Source organism: Ammospiza caudacuta, chromosome 4 (assembly GCF_027887145.1).
Source record: "Ammospiza caudacuta isolate bAmmCau1 chromosome 4, bAmmCau1.pri, whole genome shotgun sequence".
Taxonomy (NCBI): domain Eukaryota; kingdom Metazoa; phylum Chordata; class Aves; order Passeriformes; family Passerellidae; genus Ammospiza; species Ammospiza caudacuta.
The window spans coordinates 4597010-4617464 of record NC_080596.1 but is presented as its reverse complement, the minus strand read 5'-3'; the positions used below and the strand labels follow the sequence as shown (position 1 = coordinate 4617464).

The following is a 20455-nucleotide window of genomic DNA, read 5'->3' as shown; positions in this document are numbered from 1 at the left end:
CAGGAGCCACTGAATGGTGGAGGAGAGGATATGGAGGTTCAGCCCTAACAGGATTAAATTATGTCATTCTGCTCTCAAAGTACAGGGAGAAAGTTTACTTGGAAACAGCATCCAAGTACATTTTACAAGTGTATCTCCTTACTTAATCTTTACAGTCAACATAGAGAAAATGGATATTTATTTCCAATTTTAATTAGAATACTTAAAAACTAATTTTCCATAACTTGGAGACTTAGCTCCTCTTCCCTTCTCATTTATGCAATAATTTTTCCCTATGTTGTTGCTTCTACTTCTTTGCAGTATTGGCTGCAGCAGTAGCAATTATTTAGCACAGGTCTACTGAGATGAGGGTCAGAGGGGGGGAAGGAATCTTCTTGTGGAAGATTCCAGGAAGTTACTGGGGTATGGTGAATGGTTTGCTTTTTTCTTGAATCTTATACAAGGACAGTACTGAAAGGTATTACCAGGCAAGTACATTTTTTTTGTCAGAGGTTTAATCACAATTAAAAAGAAAGCATATACCTCATATATCTAAGTTTTCATTACTAGAGAAAAAAATATTAAAAGAAGCATTGCAAAATGAGAGAAGTGTTATCTATCCATGTGTAAAGGACACATACCTTGTGAAGATTAAAAATAAGAACATTACCATCATGACTAATAACAGGAAACTATTTTTTCATCTATTAGATTAAAATAAGAACAAGTTTAATATTCATAAGCTAGAAGAAGCAATCTTTCATGCATTAGTTTTAAATAGAAAAAAGCAATTTCAGTATCTTTCAGTCTTTTATCAGTAACTGAATTTGTCATACTTTGTGAAAGATAGCTCACTGAAGACAGTTTAAAATAATTTTTAAAGTAGTGGCACACCAACAGGGCATTTAACCCATTAAGAGGTGACAGGCTGGAGAGATTCAAGTGAAATAGTATTTTTAACTCCTGTTTATGAATTTTTATCAGTAGTGTCAATAGATTTTTGACACATAGTCTTATTAGTACTTTCTCTGAAAATTTCTTATTATTTAAACAAAAAAACCCAAAAAAACCTCTGTCCCCTGCCCCCCCAAAAAATCCCATCAACACCCTTCAAATCCAAACAAAAACATAAAACCCCTTGAACAATCTGGAAGTTGAATTACCTGTGCTAAGGAATGTAAAGGAATGTTAAATGATGATTTCAACTCTCAGGTTACAAACTTGTCAGAATCTCTTCCTTCCTTAATATAACAAGGAAACAGTTCACCACACTGCTTTTGCTGCTATTACTGTGCTCTGCATAATGCCATACTCACTGGCTATAAAATGAAATGCTCCTAACATCAGCATAAGTAGGATTTCACCCATTTCTTCCAGATTTAATTATTGTGATGCCATGAAGCACTGTAAGAGCTGATTTTAAGTTTTTAAAAAATTCCAGTATTACATGAAATGGACTGATAGCATGTGGAGGTAGGAGTTGGACACCCTCTGACTAGGTTTTTTAAGAGGTTCGACATGAGGAGGATTTAAAGTTTAATACCAAATTTACTTTATATAATTGTTGTTTCATGACATTTTGATTTCCTAGAGTATCACAGCAGCACGCTGAAATCACACCTGAAGCACAATGCAGCTATTGCAACGGGCAGCTGAATCACCATGCAAACGTGGTTCCCATTACCAGTCCCTGTATTCTCATCACCATGGTGCTGCATGTGTCAAGGCACCAGAAAGGAGTTCAAGGGATGACCCAGGTCAAGCCCATTGCTCTCTTCAAAGTTCATTTTAGCAGCTGGCCAGTTTTCAAACTCAACCTTAGGTTGAGTCACACAAACACACTGTCTGCCCCCATGCTGCTCTGGCTAGCCCAGAACCGTAGTCTCCCACTAATTATCTCAGCAAAAGCTGTGTATACAACCTGATGACTCATGGTACAGTTGTGTATCTAAGCCAAAGTTTACTTTTCAGTCCCCCTAAAAAATGCAGCTTTCTTTACAATAATTGGTCACTCTTGATATTCTTCCCTGAGCTCATTATTTTTGCCCTTCTCCTCCAAGTCTTCCTCCATTGTGGGGAGATTGGTCACACTGAAGCGGTGTCAGTGTGGTGCAAGTGCAAAGGTTCTCAACTGCTGGGCTCCATCTCACATCTCTCTAATTAGTGTATGTATGTACTGGATGACTTTTTCCACTCTCTCACCTCATATCCTCTATCTTGTCGCCTTCTGAACTTGGTTGAAATTAGGATTTTTAGATACAAAGTTGTTACTAAGTGTTTTTTCTCATTTAACAACAGTATTCACAAAAAAGTTAAGTTATACTTATGGATCATTACAGCTAAAAAATGCTTAAATATGTCTTTTTAAAAATTCTTGTGTTCTGCATCTTAGCTGCTAACCTCAAAACAAATTTATCAGCAGCATTCTTTAGGAACTGCTTAAAATGAAGACCAGAATGCAAAGGACAAACTGATGAAAGGTGAACAGGACTTGGCCTGTGTTACAGTGATTCTTTTGAAGACACAACCTTTGTTATGACAAGAGCTCTCCTGTCTAAAATTGATTAGCAAGTTAACAGATCATTTTATTCCACTACTGCACCATAGTATAAATGCCTAGAAAAGCTTTACTAGAAAATCTTGTCTAAGGATACACTTGAGTGGCTGTGTTTACATTTGGAAACTCAGATCTTATCTACAATGGTTTTCTCAAGTCCTCCTTCCCTCTGCCATAACTATTTTTCAGATACATCAAAAGGAGCATTTATCTCTGCATAGTTCATCCTGTGCAAGTTCTACAATCAGCTTAGGATTTCCTGGAATCCAAGAAGCATGTTCCAGATTGTAAATGAGAATGTTCTTGATTTAAAGTGAAATGTTCTGAGCTAAGGATTTCAAGTGACAAAAGATACTGTTTTTTGAGTTTTGCTTAGGCCATACTTTAGCCCAACCATAACATATGCAGGTTTTACATTAAACTCAATCAGAAACTTACAAAAATAAAACAAATTATGTCTCCATCCTCAAGTTGTAATGATAGAATCACAGGACAACTGATGTTTGAAGGCTGCTTGGCAGGTCTCCAGTCCAACACTGCTAGTCACAGCCAGTTGCACTAAAGGTTAGATGGGCATAATTCAGACAGGTGTTAATAAACTCCTAGGATGGAGACTGCATAGCTTCTCCATCTCTGCTCCCATGCTTGACTGTCATCACAGCTCTTCCTTATATCCAGCCTGAAACTCTTGATTTAATTTATGCTGCTCTCTTGCACAGCTGTGAAGAATCTAACCCTGTCTCTGCTATAACCTCTCATGGGTACTGGCAGGCTGCTGTTAGGCCTCCCTGGAGATGTTGCCTCTCTGGGTTGAAAAAGCCTCCTTACATCAGCTTTCCTCATCGAGCTGCTAGCAAAAAATGGAAACAGGTTCCAGCTCTTCCCTTCATTCAGATTAAAGCTTTCAGTCAGGCCACCTGTATTTGAGAAAGTTGAACTTCAACTATAAGAGCTATGAAAGCAACCATGGTGATCTAATATTTGTTTAACTTCATTGAAAAAAAAATAGTGAGAAGTTGTGGCCAATGTTCACACACACACTCTGGACAATATTGTCAAAAAAGAAGTAGAATTATTGAAGGCAAATAATAATAACAATCACATCACTCAACCTGCTGGTCATGTCTCACTTGATGCAGACCAGGATGGAGTTGGATTTCTGGGTTGCAAATGGACACTGCCAAGTCATATTGGGGGCTTTCATACAAAAACACTCCCAAGTTTTTCTCCCGAAGGCTTGCCTCAACCCATTACCCACTCAGCCTGTACTTGTGCTTTAGATGTGCTAATAATGAGACTGTCGTAGAAGATGAGCTTTCCTTTGTAGCAGCCAAAGGAAACTTCTCCCTTTTCTAAAAAATTTTCTTTCCACACTACATATTATTTTGCATATATATAAATATATCTATTTTCATACATCTATTTAAAATAATAGGTGCTTTGAATAGTCAGTTTTGCTTGCCAGCTCACTGGCTGATTGGATGATTCACCAAAGTCAGGACTGTTTAAAATTTATGGGGTTTATTCTCCTTTTTTCAAGCATTTTCTACATACAGAACATTCACGTGGTATAAATTACAGAACAAAAACTGCATGAGACAGACTACTGCAATTGAGTAACAGACAGTTTACATGATTATTGTTTGTTCACAATGGAGAGGAGTTCTTAAAAAGGAAAATAGATTCAGTAGCTAGAAATGGAAGCAAATTTTTATCTCAGTTAAAGCTACTTACCAGGAGGTTCGCTCAAGCTAAAGAGAGATCTACTGTACCACACAGGGCAGAATGCTCAATGCACACAAGATTACAATGCTAGAAAAGTCCAGATTTCAAAGCAATTTTACACAATCTAAATTGCAGTAAAACTTTGTTTAAAAAAAGATATTTTTTTCTGATTGCCTTCAGTAAATGGAGGTCATTTTAAGAGCTTATAAGCATTCTTTAGCAAAAACATAATAAAAATAAAAATACTCTCAAACTTCTAAGTCATTGCTCTGAGTCTGGATAGATGTTCACTGCTGGCTTTCTATTGACTTGTTATTCTACTTCTGGGAATCTTATTTTTCCCATTTACATGTTTAACCAGTGTTATATTAGAATACTAAGTAAACAAACTATAAAAAAATACAAAGTTTTTGTTTGTTTTTTTGTTTTTGTCTTTTTTTTGCACTAATCCAGTTGGATGCAAGAACTAGAAAATCTGTTGAGCTAACCAAATGGTTTAACAAATAGGAATCAATGGTACAATGAATAAGCAAAAATGTCATCTACTGGTTGTAGACTTCAGTTCTTTGAATTCTCATTTTCTTAAAATGCATTTTTCTTTATGTTTAATTAACAGTTTCCTCAATGATGTAAGTGAAGCTTTGTGAGGCCAGGTTTTAAGAATGTGGTATATTCTGAAAGGATGTGCAATATTTCTTTTCAGTAGGCTTGAAACTCCTTGCTGATGACACCCTGTGATAGCTGAAAAACCTAGCATCTATATTTTCTAAGAAAAGGTAAAGCTTCTGCAAGCAGCTTTCTCAACTAAGACACCATAAAAATAAACTCCAAAATGCAGTGATCAGAAAACACTGCAAATACAATTTTTCTTTTTTTTTTCCTGTCCATGTATGTTGCAACTTGTCACCTGGAATTTGATAGCAGAACTTTCTTTCCAATGACAAGCCACAGTGGGAATAAATTTTATAATTTCTATGTTTGTCTTTCTTGTGAGACTTTCACTTCAAGGCACAAAATGATTTAAGAGTGGACTGGACAGGACATGACATTTCAGCTTTAGGAGTCAAAGGCTGTTGTACAACAGCTCTTGTTCTGTGTCTGAAGCAAAAACACCCCAAAATTTGAATAATATTTAAGTCTTCCATTTACAAATGCAAAGTATCATATTAAATTTCCTGAAGTTTTTTGATTTTTTTCTCTTTTTTTACACTAATTTATTATACTTATCATCAATTTCAATATTTAGTTATTTCAAACAACATAATCTCAGCTGATAATTAATAAGGAGTGCCATTATCAAATACCCATCATGTTTTTAGTCACTTTATGAGGAAGCTGATTCAAATTGTGTACATGTCAAAGAAATAACAGGTATAGAAAGGCCCAACAATTTAAAATTAAAATTGTGTAAATTTGAAGAATGGTGTAATATAAGTGCTATGTACTGTAAAACTATCAACTCAGTAAATATCTAACACAGATTCTTATGCTTCTCCAACCCAAACTACTGTGTTGCCTCTCTCAACTTCAGTGATTTCACAATTTAATTTATTGAGCCGTCCATCCAGGATAAACAGAGATTCCTTGGAAGGGGTCATGAGATATTGACCAAAAAGGCCACTGTCTTTTATGAGACGGTTCTTACTGTTCCAAGGCCATTCACCTGCCTTCATGGGTTCCTTCAGACTCTTCACCATCTTCACCTTGCCAGAAGAGAGCTCCATGAAGAGAACATCAGTTTGTGTGCTGGAGCTGCAGTAGACATTGTATTGATGAGCTTCAGTGAAGGACGGCTGAAAAGCTACATCAGATATGTGCAAATTGGTGTGAATGTCAAACGCATCCTGTATTTCCCCTCTCACTGTTACGGACTGGATCCTGAGGAGGCCTTTAGCATCGTCAATGCTGAGCAGGTAGTGTCCATCTGGAGAGACGTGCGGCGTGCCCGTCACGTCGCCGTTGTACCCGACCACGGAATCGGTAACGCTGTCCACGATGAGCTGCGGCAGGACAGCCCCGGTGGTGTCGGGCTTGCAGCAGATAAAAAGATGTCCTCCAAGATGTGTGTAAGCCAGTGACTTGGGAATGCAATTATAATCCTTTAAACTAACTGTCTTGATGTATGACATCGTTTCTAGATCAATTTTCTGGAGCATGGGCTCGTCCTTATGAAGAATATATCCAAACCTGAAAGGAAAAGCACAAAACCAAAGTCAGAGCTACTGTGTGCATAATATATGAGTGGGGGAAGACACCATGAGCAAAGGAGATAATATGTGCAGCAGTGTATTGCTATACATCTCAGCTTCAGATGTTTCAGATATTAAGGAGTTTATAATATTTTATTTTTAGTGTTGTAATTTAGAATGTAATAAAAAAATGCCTAAAACCCATTTATTTGATTAATGGGAAAGTTATTTTTTCCTACTGACACAAGGGAAAAAGTAAACCATTACTTTCTATATCTACTCATGTCTAACTCTTACAAAAGCCAGGAAGGAGAAAAAGATTAAATATCAATAGATACCACATCCCACATATTTGAATTCAGTTCACAGAGCTCTTTGACTTACTTGGGAACACCAGTTTAACCCAGCACTCATTGTTATTCAGATCATTATCAGAATCTTCCTTATTTTAATTCAATAGAAATGAATATCATAAAAGGATTTAGGTTTATACCTCCTAATTACCCAAACACTGTATTTCTTACAATTTCAATGATCCTTTATGCTCTTCCATACACCAAGAAACTTTCACTGAACATGAATAATATGGTTACATTTTAAAATCCTAGATCTGATTGATTGTAACCTTTTAATATAAACTATATTACTATTCTTTAATGGTAACGTATATGTTCTGACTGTACAATCAACTGACTATATATATATATATATGCAAACAAGATACTTCTAAATATTATGGAGTCATCTGAAAGTATATTAGCTTTACTTATCTAAGTAGCTTACACAGCACTTTCCCCAAACAGCTGTTTTCTTTTGGCACATTTCTTGGCACTTTCCTCTGAATCTTTGATCCTAAAAATGAGGCTACATGATGATAAATCTAATCTAAAAATACCTTTCACATCCTATCAATATAAAGCCATATGACAGCCAGAATGTTCCAACAATTGAGTTGACAATAACACAAAATTTTCACACTATACTTGTAATCCCAGTGTACTTACTAATCAGTGAACTGCCAAAGAAACAGGCAAAAAACATTTCAGGACATGGTTCAGGCAGTTCCTCAGCATAATAGGAATTATATAGGATGAATTACTTTTGCACTTTCTACTGAACTGATGTAAGAGACTTTTAATTTTAGCTCCACCTTCCAAAATCCTTGCATACTGCTTCAGTATCATAAAAGCACAGAACTAAAGAACTATTTCAATTGTTAGGGACCTTAGGATTTCATGTAGTGCAAATCCTGCCCAAAAGGCTCAGTGTGAATCACACTGTCCACAATTACAATTTGATCTGATTATAAGATCAATTTTGTCTTTAATTATGAATTCAATCATCTTGGTTAGGAAAGACTGAGTGAGCTTTTTTGGGAGTTATGTCTGGATAATTTACTCAAGATAATGTTATTTTTCTAGTCATGACATTTGCTGTTCTGTCATAGAAAAAGATTAGGATCATCAGGCAGAATTTGATTTTTAGATTTTTTGGCCACATAATATCTGTTTCTTAATCTTTTTGGGTAGCCATTAACTCACAGATTCCTGGTTTCATTATTAATTAGTAAGTACTTTTCAGCTGTAAGAAAGAGACCTATGCTGTATTATGTGCAAAATCATCCTGAAATAGAAAAGGTTAAATAGGTAACAACACTGGCATTTCACATCTCTGTGTTTAATAACCAGTGTTAGACACATGAGCACTGCTTACAAAAGGACAATGGAATTGGCTTATTGATTGTGTTTTTACATAAAAATGTAGAGCAACAATCAGTGAACTATCCAGGAACATCAGTATTCACCAGAAGATAAAGGGAAAATACCTAATTTTAAGGTCAATGTGATGACATTATGACTGAATAACTTAATTTTAAGCTCTTATAATATTATTTAATCTATTTTAATAAGAGAACACAGTGCAGAGTGTTTTTGCTTTAACTACTTTTGATCTCAATTTCAGTTGAAAACACAGAGTATATTTTTTTTGAGACTGGCAAGCTGACCTTGGGTTTAAAAACATTATTTTTCTCTTTCAGCATACCAATATATAGTCACGGGAAAAATGAGGAAATCTTTTTTAAAAGTGAAAGAAAAAGCTCTCACTGAGTTGTTTTTAGCTTACATAGGTACTAAGCCACAGACATATATCCAAGTGAAATTTTCCAATACACATGAACATACACTAAATCCTTACTGTGATGTTGAAAATACAGCAGTCATCATCTACATGACTAAATTTATAAATGCTTTTTAATATTTGGCCTGTTGTTTTCAGAAACTGTATTAAAAATAGTAATAAATTCTCTTCTTTAAAAAAAATAATTCAACATTTTAATATATTTGATACATTTTATTCTATATATGTGTCCATCATATTTCATGGTACCTTTATTTAATTCAGGAAAAAGTTTTAAAATTTGACTGTACGTTTCAAGTTGCACTTTAGTTTCTATCCTGCATGAGAGAAAATATAAGTATTCTTTTTTAAAAACAAGTTAATTCTTTTCTAAAAACCCAAATGAATTTTTAACCATTTTCCAACACAAAACAAAATTAAAATTCTAAATGGATCTATTTCAAAACAAATTTTTATTGCATTTATCATATATCAAGCAAGAATAAGAAGAAATTTTTATGCTGCTTGACAATTCATTTTTTTCTAAAGATTATTCCAGGTCATAAAAATTACCTTCTTCTAAAGTAAAATACAAATGCAAAACAAGATTATCATCAATTATCTAAATCAGCAAATCTTACTTGCTGATTTAAATTGTGATTAAAATGAAGTATTTAAATCAATTTGATTCAAAGAAATCTGCCTTGATTATGATTATTTGATTAAGCAGTGTTAATGATCAATTTATGCTATTTTTTTTTGCACCCAAATGTTACTGATTTCAAGAGGAATATATAAGTTACTAATCTTTGTTTCTCAGATATTATTCCCAGAATGTATGTTTTAGAACCACAGGTACACTTAACCCATGTTTACTTTGGTTACATGTTGCCCTGTTTTTTTAAGTTTTTCTAAGCCTTCTGATGTTTACATTCTTGTAACAAACTTTCTCACACACTTTATGTAAATAACTTATTGTTTTGCATTCTTTTATGAAGGAAGAGAAATTTGACAGACTATTAGTTTGTCCAGTGTCGTTGGAGGGGTGGCACTGTCACCCTCCAATCCACTGTCACTTTTGGAAATCTATACATGTTAGAGTCAGAAATAAAACTTCCCTCTTTTTTACCTTAGAGAGCTGCGTGTCCACGTAGTTTTATTTTGTGTCCTATAGCGACAGGTTATATGAACTCTTTGATTACCAAATGTGAATGTGTTTTCTAAGGTTAAAAAAAAGGTCTTGTCTCCCTTCCCTAAGGATAGCATCAACTGCACATATGGAAAGACTCACATTTGGCATCTAGCCCTGCCCACAGAGGACACTGCCACTGGGCTGTACTCCAGCTTCCCATTACCTTGTGTCACACAAATCCCCTAAACTCAGAAGGTTTGCATAAACATCCCCCAATGCATGTCATCAGGATAAATTTAGCTACTGTGGAATAATGAAGATCCTTTAAAGGTTTTTTGTTGACTAACCTGGTTAGTGTGAATTGAATATCTTAGGAGCCACAGAAGAATGTTGATGTAAACCTGCCCACTAGCACAAACAGATTTAATAAAAATTATGCTTGTCCACAGCAAGGGTCTCCAGATCTCCAGATTTAGTCAACAAACACATTTTAAAACAAACCAGCTGATAACAAAAGGGTACTAGTTTCTTTTATAGCTTTATCTATCTCCTAGTAATATTTAGTTTACAGTTCAAAAAGCCACAAGTAAAAAGTTTTCAGTTCTGTGGACAGACTGTTCCTGGGATGTAAACAGTGGCTTCAGCTTTGGTAATTGAGTTTAACTGAAAATTATGGAAACTGGCTTCAACATTTTACCCACTTTATCTGATGTTTTATTTTTATTGCACTTGAGAAATTTATTGTCCCTTGCTTTGGAGCTATTAAGGAACTTGATTTTATATGCTACAGCAGCTAACCATATGTATTCTGATAATCAGCTATACCTGAATGCCTGTTTACAATGTATCTTGCTTATAAAGTGTGCAAAGAGCAGTTTAATGCATTTTTTTCAGTGATTATTTATTTTCAACTCACAATTATTTACAGCTATCCATGCTATTCATTGCATTCTATTTACTTCTGTATTGGAAACAAAGGTTTGGTAGATAGGCTCTCTTTCCTTCCTTAGAGAACTGTCTTCTCTAGCCCTGATAAAATATAACTCCATTTTCTTGTAACATTAACATGCAAAAGACTTTTTGCTTTATAATGTTTTCTAGTTCCAACTTTAAAAAGTCACTGCTTTGTACACAGATGTAAAATTAGCTAAAATTAGCCCACAGTGTAATGTTTCTGGAGCTGAATACACTGAGAGATCAGTTATGTGAGCAGAATAATGTACAGAACATATATAGCAGTTTATAGTTACTGACTTCAAAGCACTGTACAGATAATACACAGGGTAAAGAAAGCTGAATGCCTGGCCTAAGGCTATATAATAATTCATTGGCATACTCCAGATGAAAATACAGGTTATCTAAGGCCCAGCATGGTTTCTAACCTATCATGCTACTGGTTCCTATTGCAACTGAGGTATTAGAGAGATGTGAGAAGAAAACATATAAAAATATATAATTTTGAAAAAGAGTATACAAAATCACTCCATCAAAATAATGTTTTTGATTCCTAAAAATAGACAGAACTTTGGACCTGGCTGGGAGAGAAATTGGTAAAATTTCGTGAAGGACTACCCTTCCCAAAACCGGGAGCATAGCTGCCAAAAGCAATTTATTAGAACTAACAGGATTTCATCAATACTACTGTTTAAACAATTCTTTCTTGGCTGTCATACTGCCTGCAACGTTTCAGTGCTCCAATTAAAATTCAGTAAAGCTGGACAGGGATGCAAATACCCTAACAGACCAACAATACAGATAAAAAGGTGGGGGGGGGGGGTTGGAATAATTTGGAATCATTTAAAGCTGCCAGTCTTCTTGGGTGTAAAAGGATTTTGCAAGCTGTGTGTTTCATATGTTTGTCTGCCTGTCTCAGGGAGAGCTGTGTGGCTGCAGTTTTGAGAGGCTGAACGAATCGAGAGAGGTCTGTTCCTGTGCCTGTGAGGTTTGTGAGGCTGATCCTCAGTCTCTGAGAATTGCCAGGCAGAGGCGTAAGGATGGAAAAAGTAATGAAGGTCTGGAGGGAGGGTATAGAAGGGAAAAGGGGAAGTGAAGAAAACTGATAAGAAAAGCTAAGAATTTCATGTTTGGTATGGTTTAAAAAAATACAAACCCAACAGAAAGAAAAAAAGGAGAAAAAATATACTTTTGTTACCTAAGACGAGAAAGTACTTCCCAAGCCACTGGCAAATGAGGAAGGTGATGAACTGATTTTTTATAGGGACATATATCTGTCAGGTTAGACAATTTGTTCCTAATAATTTTGAAAGAGTTGACTAGCTCTTAGCATTTTAATAAATCTCAGAATAACAGGAAAATTTGGAAAGTCTGAAAAAAAAAGATTGTTGAAATATTCGTAAGACGAAGTCAGGTATCCCAGCTATGCTGAACAGCTTGATGCATATCCAAGGGAAATAATAAAATAGATGATATGAGAATGAGCAACAGAAAATCATGAATATAACACAGTCAACATGGGTTTATGAAAAAATTAACTTTGTCAGACAAACCTAATTTAATTTTTTTATTAGAAAACTTTCTGAAGGTAACTGAATATCAGGAGGGTTTTCTCAGAATAAGAACTCGTACCTGAAAGAAAAATAATTTATCTGTAATGAAATGTAGTTGTCAATGCAGAATCATCATTTACAGGAAACTTCTTGGTACGAAAGCTGATACTTCATAAACTTTTCACAGATTATTTGGATGTAAATGTCTATGAACGTCCATGACTCTAAGGTTGTAGATAATGACAGTAAAATCATTATAGTCAGTTGCTCATTCAAGCAAAATGTGTTCAAAGGTGGCCAGGTGTAAAGTTGAGCAGTTTCAGGTGTGAATGAGGAATGTATGACATGAACACAGAACAGTATCATGAAAAGTAGCAGCTATAAAAGGATTTAATGATCAAAGCAGACATGCAAATCAATATGAAATCTGAGTCTAATGAGTCAAAAATAAAACCAAGGCCCATAAGCCTCTGTAAAGTCCTTAAGGTTATACCAAAAAAGAGGTGAGTAAGAATAATACAACATACTCACTTCAACACACCTGTATTCTACACTGGGGAGACTAAACTAAGAATGCTTTATGGATTTTTTTCCTCATTTCTGCCCTTCTAAAAAGGAATTAAAAAAATTAGGGGCAAGGAAAAACTTGAAAATTATTTGAGGAATAGAGACAATGGTTTTATGCAAGAGTCTGAGTCCAATATAAAAATGGTTACATACTGAAAATAGAAAACTTTAAATTAGGAATAGGTAATTTTTCCTAACAACGGGAACAATATACCATTACAACCAACTACAATGGACATGATGAATTTTTGGTGGTGGGACTCTCTAGGTGAAGATTATACTACCATCTACTTGGATAAATAGATGTAGCTTCAAAAATATCAGATTCATTATCTGAATCGCTGAATGATTATTTGAAATGTTTAAAACCTAAAGTACATGCAGAAGACAGAGAAAATGTTCTCATGGCCTCTTATAGCTGATGGATATATGAAACACCATTTTTTTGGCTTTGTTCATATAACCAAAATTGCATAGGTACAGTAGCCTTTAATCTTGTACTACTCATTCATTTGATGGTGAGATATTAACCATCATAAAATCATAGAAACATCAAGGTTGGAAAAGACCTTTAAGATCACAGAGACCAAGCACTCCCCCAGCGCTACCACTGTAACCTCTAAACCACATCACCATATCATCCAGACATGACTTGAACACCTCCAGGGGTGGTGATTCCACCACCTCCCAGGGTAGCCTATTCCAGTGCCTGAAAAGGAGCAACCAAGTGCTTTAAATCTCATGAAATGACTGTGATTGAACACAATCCCTCAGCTCACAGACACACACACAAGTAAAATGCAGAGGAATCTGCCCTTCTGCAGACCTAAGGTTGTGATGCCACTTTTTCATCCACTGTATAGAAAACAGCTATTTTTTAAAACTTGTCTTACACTGTTTCTGACCTTAAGTAATTGCGAAATTCACATGAGTTACTAATAATATTACAATTACAATCTTTCATACACATGTATATTTTCAAAATGAGCATCGTCCTTGACAACACATTGATCTCCTCATTCAGAAGGTTTATGAATTGCTTGTAATATTACAACTATAAAAGCTTTATAGTGGGGTGAAAGACATTCTAAGGCTGAATGGTCACTCTTTTGAGGTTCACTGATCTAACTGTACAAGATCATGGTGGATAGGCTGAGGAAATAGTGTTAGACCATGGAGACCTGCTTCAGAACAGTAACCTGTTTACACACAGCAAAGATCAGTTGCAAACAAATTTCAGTCAACTCTCCATAACCTAATTGTAGCCTTCTAAGTAACAGATGAATCTCTCTTCCCTTCTCTGCAGCATTATGAACCATCTCAGCATAGCAGTGTCAGATTATTAACTCTGCTTCCATTGCTAGATTGGATCTCATCTTTCTGATGAAGGAGACAAGAACAACTATTTAAAAAAATAGTACTTACCAAATTTGAAAGAAAAAATATTGCAAGTCAATGATAGTTTTGGATTGCACAGGTAAATAGATTGGGGGATGCAAAAAAGCTGTATGTAATAAAATGGGGTAAGAAAACGTCATCCTCCAGTGTTATCTACAGCACCAGCAAAATAGGGACATTTCACAAAATTTATATTAGTGAGACTTTTGTATGAGATCTCTGCAAACCAAATCTGTAAGTGCATGTGCTGAGCTTTGACTATCCCAATATTTCTCTTTCCATTCTGAGTAAAGGAAAGCAATCAAATCTAGGTAAAGGAGTCTGCACTACTACTCCATGTTCTATAGAGATGGAACCCAACCCCCAAAGTAGCCATAACATTGTAACTTCCCAAAGCACTTGGCTACCTAAAAGGATTAAAAAATACAGCCCCTTATAATCATGTCATTAAATTGTGTCTGTCACCTCTGCTCATTTAGCTCCGGTTTTATGATTAGGCTGTTGGAAAACAGCAAGTGATAGTTGAGAACACCTTCACTTTTCTAGAATGTTTTACATATAGTTGATGAAATATTCAATTCAAAATTTCCTGTCCTATAGCTTAGTCTGTAGAGACCTCCCACTGCTCATTAATCCCTGATTAATATTTATGACAATTTCAACCCTTATGTCTCTTCTAGCCAGTGAAACAATGCACAATATCAGCACATAAAGGTGTTTCTCACAGTGCATACTGGAATCATGTGTAACTTAAACCTGCCAGGTATGAGAGCAAATCTTTAGATTTCTAATAATTTATTGTACAGTTAATACACGTGGGAGCTGCAGCCTGTGGGCATATCACTCCAATTGGAGTAAATGCTAGAACTGTGAAATCTGTGACTGTTTCTTTCTTCCCTTACTCCATATGAATAAACAACAACGATTTTAATCCCAGATTTTCAAGATTTTTGACCATATGTTGTGACAAAACTTTAAACAAATTACCGCTAATTATACTTAGCAACTCTATAGCAGTTTCTTATAAGAGTAGAATACTGGATTTCTGGATTTGGCTGAGATGGAGTTAATTTTTATTAATTTTTATTATACCAACCTGCATGCAGTTTTTTAAATTTATGAACAAAAGTGTTGACAACTCACCAGTGTTTTAGTTATTGTTCAGCACTGCTGGCACAGCACCAAGGCCTTCCCTGATTTTTACTCTGCCTTTCCCATGGGTAGTCTGCAGGTTTGGATAAGGTTGCGAGGTGACACAGCAGGCTACCCCAGGGATATTCCATAACATGTAACATTATGTTCAACAACTAAACTTCTTCCAAAGTAGCTGCTGCTCCTGCTAAGTGGGAGCTCAGCTGCAGGCTCGGGACAGCTCTCCACAGGGAGTCATTAGTTGTCCATAATGAGTTTTACAGAACCCAGAGAAAGGGAAACTGAGGTAACTCGAATATACTTTTCCAAACCAACTTCAAAGAGACGAGAAGAGTATCCTAAAATGTGGTAATTGCAAAATGTAATTAAAAAAAAAAAATGCAGATCATATGGATGCTTACCTTATTGCCTTATTTTTTAAAAATGAAAAACCATGCTCACATATTTAAAGCTACATAATTACAGTGACAAAGTTAATAACACTATAGATTATCAGTTCTGCTTTTGTCTCACAAAATAAATTCAAGACCATATTTTTAAAGTATTTTTAAAGCATTTAAAAGGTATTTTAAATATGAGATTTTGCTCCACGTTTTATGAACCTATAAGCCTGTTTGTAACACACACAGAAAAAAGAGAACAGTAAACCCAGGAACTCCATCATTCTTTTCCCAAAGTAATTATCATAATTGCCACTATCTTATATTTCCTGAAAAACAACCTGAAGACTCTCATTGCCAAGCTGCCAAAGTAATCCCTATAGCAAATCAGATTATTGGTCTACCAATTTAGTCCTCTCTCTTGCTCTAATCAGATTATCAAATGTCTCAGAGTGAGGGAAATCTTTTATCAAATCTTTCTTTGGAATAACGTGCTCACAAGAACTTGCTCGTCACTGAGAAGTAACTTATTAGGCACCAACACCAAATTCATATATAAAAAGTATCAATTTTAGAAACTTTACTAGGTTTTATTATGACACATAAATATTACCAGTTTTTTACAAGTATTTTCACATCCTCTCTCTTTTCATACCTAATTTTCAGTTTTTTACCTGAAAAATTCCCATCACCCTAAGTTTCATTGTTTGTAACAGGTATAAAAGGTAAAAAACCAAATTTTCCTTACATGCTATGCAGCTTTCACTTATGAGAAAATGTGACAGTGCAGATTACCATTTCACAGGATTTATACAGCTGGCTCCCTTTCACTGCTCAAAATAAATTATTCAATCACTACCCTTTAAGGTGTGGGGTTTTCAAACAAGAAAAACAAACCTTTGTTAATGTAGAAAAATGGTTTATTATGGTTTAGAACAAGTAATGATAGTTTTACATAAAATTTCTCTTAACTTCTTTATCAAGTCTAATCAGCCTAAGTAGCATTGACTCTGGCAAAGCTCAAGAAGAGTAGTTTGCTTTTCACAAATGAACAAAACATCTTTTTCCTCTCAAATATCTCATTGTTCTTATATATCTGTTATGTCAATGTTCCTTATAGCTATACCAAAAATGCTTTGAATGTCATTAAACAATTTGAAATGTGTGCAGCTTCCTGCTCTGGATTTTGTGGGTTTGTTCTATAACAAGAAAGCAGATTTCAATAAATGAATTAGAAAATGTATTGCAGAAGTATCATTGGTAGAATGTGCTATGTCTTGGTAGTGGTAAACAAACCTGCAAAACAGAAATGTGGCTGAAGTCTTTAGTGACTCACCCAGTTCTGTGGGAGGTTTCCTGGTTACAGAATGTCACATTTATGTGCATAATTCTCCATCTTCATCACTGTAGTACCTAAGTAAGCTTTTTTTTTTCCTATTTTCTATTACTGAGAAAAGACTTAATAAGAAACTTATTCCACAAGATCACGACTTGTTCCCTGAACTCCAGCACCACCACATTTTAATATCTCTCTGCATATCTGAGAAGAGTTGACTTTGTTTGCAAACCAAAATACATAGCCATTGCACAAGGAGGTTGTTTACTGCCAAGCCTTTTCTGAATTCATTTGATACAGTCACAGGGCAAACACTCATCCTGTGAGTTGGTGTATTTCACACTGGCAAGGATTCTGCTGCCACTTTGTTATGACTGTTAATAGGTGTGTAGCAAAAGCATCCTTAAGCATCTGTGGATTCCTCTTTGGATCCTTCTTCTGTCATCCAAATCCTATGGGACAGAGGGAGGGATAACAGGGGGAAAACCCCACACCGGTGCTGAAATTGCATAAAATATCACTCTCTCACACATGTGGTTTACTTACTGCTGAGTTCTAAGGGAGGTATGTATTATTTTATATAAAAGGAGCAAGTTACAAAACATAAACATGCATATGAGTATATAAATATCTATATATATCTATATTAATATATATACATACAGGTATAATATCAGCTTGCAGTTGAAGTATAGGAAGAAAACCACATACTTACGCACCCCTCCTTTCACTGTTTTTTCCTCTAAGATAAGAATGGAAAAGTAAAAATAATTTTTGCCTCACATATTCTGGGCCTCTGTCCTAAGGTTCCAAATAATTTCACTGCTACTCTCTGCACAATCCTGTATCTTCCAAATTTTCCTATAAAGACCCCACTGATGCTGATTGACATCAAGTAGCAGAATCCTTGAAAGCAAAGACTTTTCCTTTTCCTCTCAAGGGATAAGCCTGCTCTCTCTCTTAGGATTAAACATAAATGCTTTCATTTTCAGTTGATGAACTGGAGAGTTGAATGTGTACATATCAGTATCATATATCATTTAGAACAGCAGTGCTAGATCTCAAGCCACACAGAGTTGAGTTCTGGGTGGTTCTGATAAGGATTTCAAGTAATACACTTGGAAATTTACAAAGAAAGTGCTCTTTAGCTTAAGCCTATGTGCAAAATCAACGGTCTGTCACAATGACCAGTTTAATTTTAAGTTCTGTATTTTTTATAACCTGTTTGTTTCATCAGTTTATTAAAAATTGATATATGAGCCAGAAAATAAAAAAAGTCTTAACTGTATCTCTTCCAGAGTACATAAACATATCAATTTGTTTATATTTATACCCTTATTGCTTTGAAATAAACAAGAAAAAACCAATTTCTGCAGTTCTAATCAAGCACAGCTGCTCCATTCCTCTTCCATCATATCAATCATCAATAAGGAGGATCAAGAATTGCCATTACAAACGTACAGCCTCACCACAACTCCTTAGCGCAAAAATAATTATCCACAGGTAGCATTCCTCTTCTATGAGGACACCTACATTTTTATGCACAACTATAGATGTCTAAATACGAGCTGAAAATCTAAGCTGCTATTTTTTGCCAGCGGAAATCTAAACCACGCAGTCAACAAAGTCCAAAGAATTTTTTAAAATAACCAGTACCAGAGGCCCGTAGGGGAGTGAGAAATACTGTTTATACACTGCGTGTATAGACTAAATCTCCAGTAACCATTGCAGGAGACAGACATCTTACACCCACAGATATACTGCATTTTCACATCTAAATCTAGGTGCCTACAATCTGGACACTCACCATAAGCATCCTCTCAGCATGAAAACATAATATCCAAATATAGCCTCATAAAACTTTGCACATATTTGGGCAATTGAGGCTTAAATGACTGACATTACATCACAATGTGACTAAGAGCTAGGATTACACATGAAATGTGATTGCCTGTTTCTCCAAGCCCTTATAACAAGTTCAGGTATCATACAGCAGTAGGGGCTATTAAAGGTTGCCTTTGAGGTCAGAAATTCAAACAACTGATTCAAGGAATAGCTAGCACTGCTGAAAGTGCCTGCATAGAGTGAAGAATGTTACATAAATCTCCATGCAAAACAGCCCTAGAAACAGATGTCTCTCCCAGATCCTTCAGGAATCTCTGTAGATGATTTTCACCTCTCTCGAAGCACAGCTTTAACAGAAAACCATCACTTTTCTTTCCACAAAAAGTGTAATTTGCCAGCCATAACAATCAACTTCAGTACTCTTTCAAGGCTAGAGAGTCATCTAACAAAGATACAAAGAGAATCTCTTCAGTCTGCCTTTCATTTTTGTCTTAGGGTTTTGTGGAGATCTAAGAACTGTGTGCAAATCTTATGTATGAATTTTCCAAGAGCGACTTTGTTTATCACAATATCTCAGTGAACCGTTTTCATGACACTACTGAAGTACTTGGAATACTCTGAGAGCACTAACACCACTGCCAAGTATCGAGATGGAATCCACTTCAGACAATGAATTCACAAAAGATAACTAACATTTTTCAAGAAAATTAAATATAACAGAATGTGGCTAGTAACCATGCTATATGTACTGATTTTAAAAGTTCAGGAAATTTCCTGGTTTATAAAGAATGATTTTTAAAGTGTTTCTGTGTTCAGGAAATAAAAAAGCTATGCAAGGGAACAGTACTATGCTACACAATTTTTCCCGTCCTAAAGAATGGGTAACACAGGAAGAAATTAAAGCCCACTGAGGCACAGCTACTTGCATTAACTATAGCAGAGCTAGGTCCAAACTGTCTCACCAATATTTATTGTCTTTATGATACTGTGAAATGCATACTGGGTTATTGTGCAAAACACTCTACAGCAAAGGTCACAAGAGAAAAACAAAGCATGAAGAAGAAACCCAATGCAGGACTTAAAGGTCTGGACTAGAAGAGTGCCAGTTACGGGATTTCTGACACTGCTTCTTTAAATTTGCAAGGTGTCATTTTTTTCCTCCTCTTCCTTCAGGCAGAGCAACTTACTTTGCCTCTTCCATGCACACATAGCCAAGCAAGATGCAAGTGTGGGGCTGCCAGCAGTTGGCAAATTAACAATTTGAGCTCCTCTATGCTATTTTCTTCTTTTAGACAAGCCATATATATTGCTTACCACTCCAGCTGCAGTCAGTATAAAAGAGGAATTATCTATGCATTTTTTTTTAAAAAGATGAAATAGAGAAAACCTTTGGGACTTTTATTTTTCCTAAAAATGAGGATAAATGTAATTTTTCATTTATTTAAAAGAATATATTAACATAAAATTTTAAGAAATGCTAGAATTTTAAGAATTCTTCCCTTCAGGCAGATGGACAGACTAGAAGATGAGGAGGAAGAGAAGGATAATATAAAATCTGATGTCCTCTATA

General features: G+C 35.4%; 1 protein-coding gene across 2 annotated transcripts in view; it reads right to left on the bottom strand.

The window, feature by feature from the left end:
- Positions 1 to 4060: 4060 nt before the first annotated feature.
- Positions 4061 to 20455, bottom strand: part of FSTL5 (follistatin like 5) — a 270104-nt gene continuing 253709 nt past the window's right edge. For both annotated transcript variants that reach the window (XM_058803344.1, XM_058803345.1), the window contains one exon: positions 4061 to 6448. In XM_058803344.1, the coding sequence (XP_058659327.1) occupies positions 5746 to 6448 (703 nt within the window). In that variant the 3' untranslated portion in view covers positions 4061 to 5745. The remainder of the gene's footprint in view (positions 6449 to 20455) is intronic.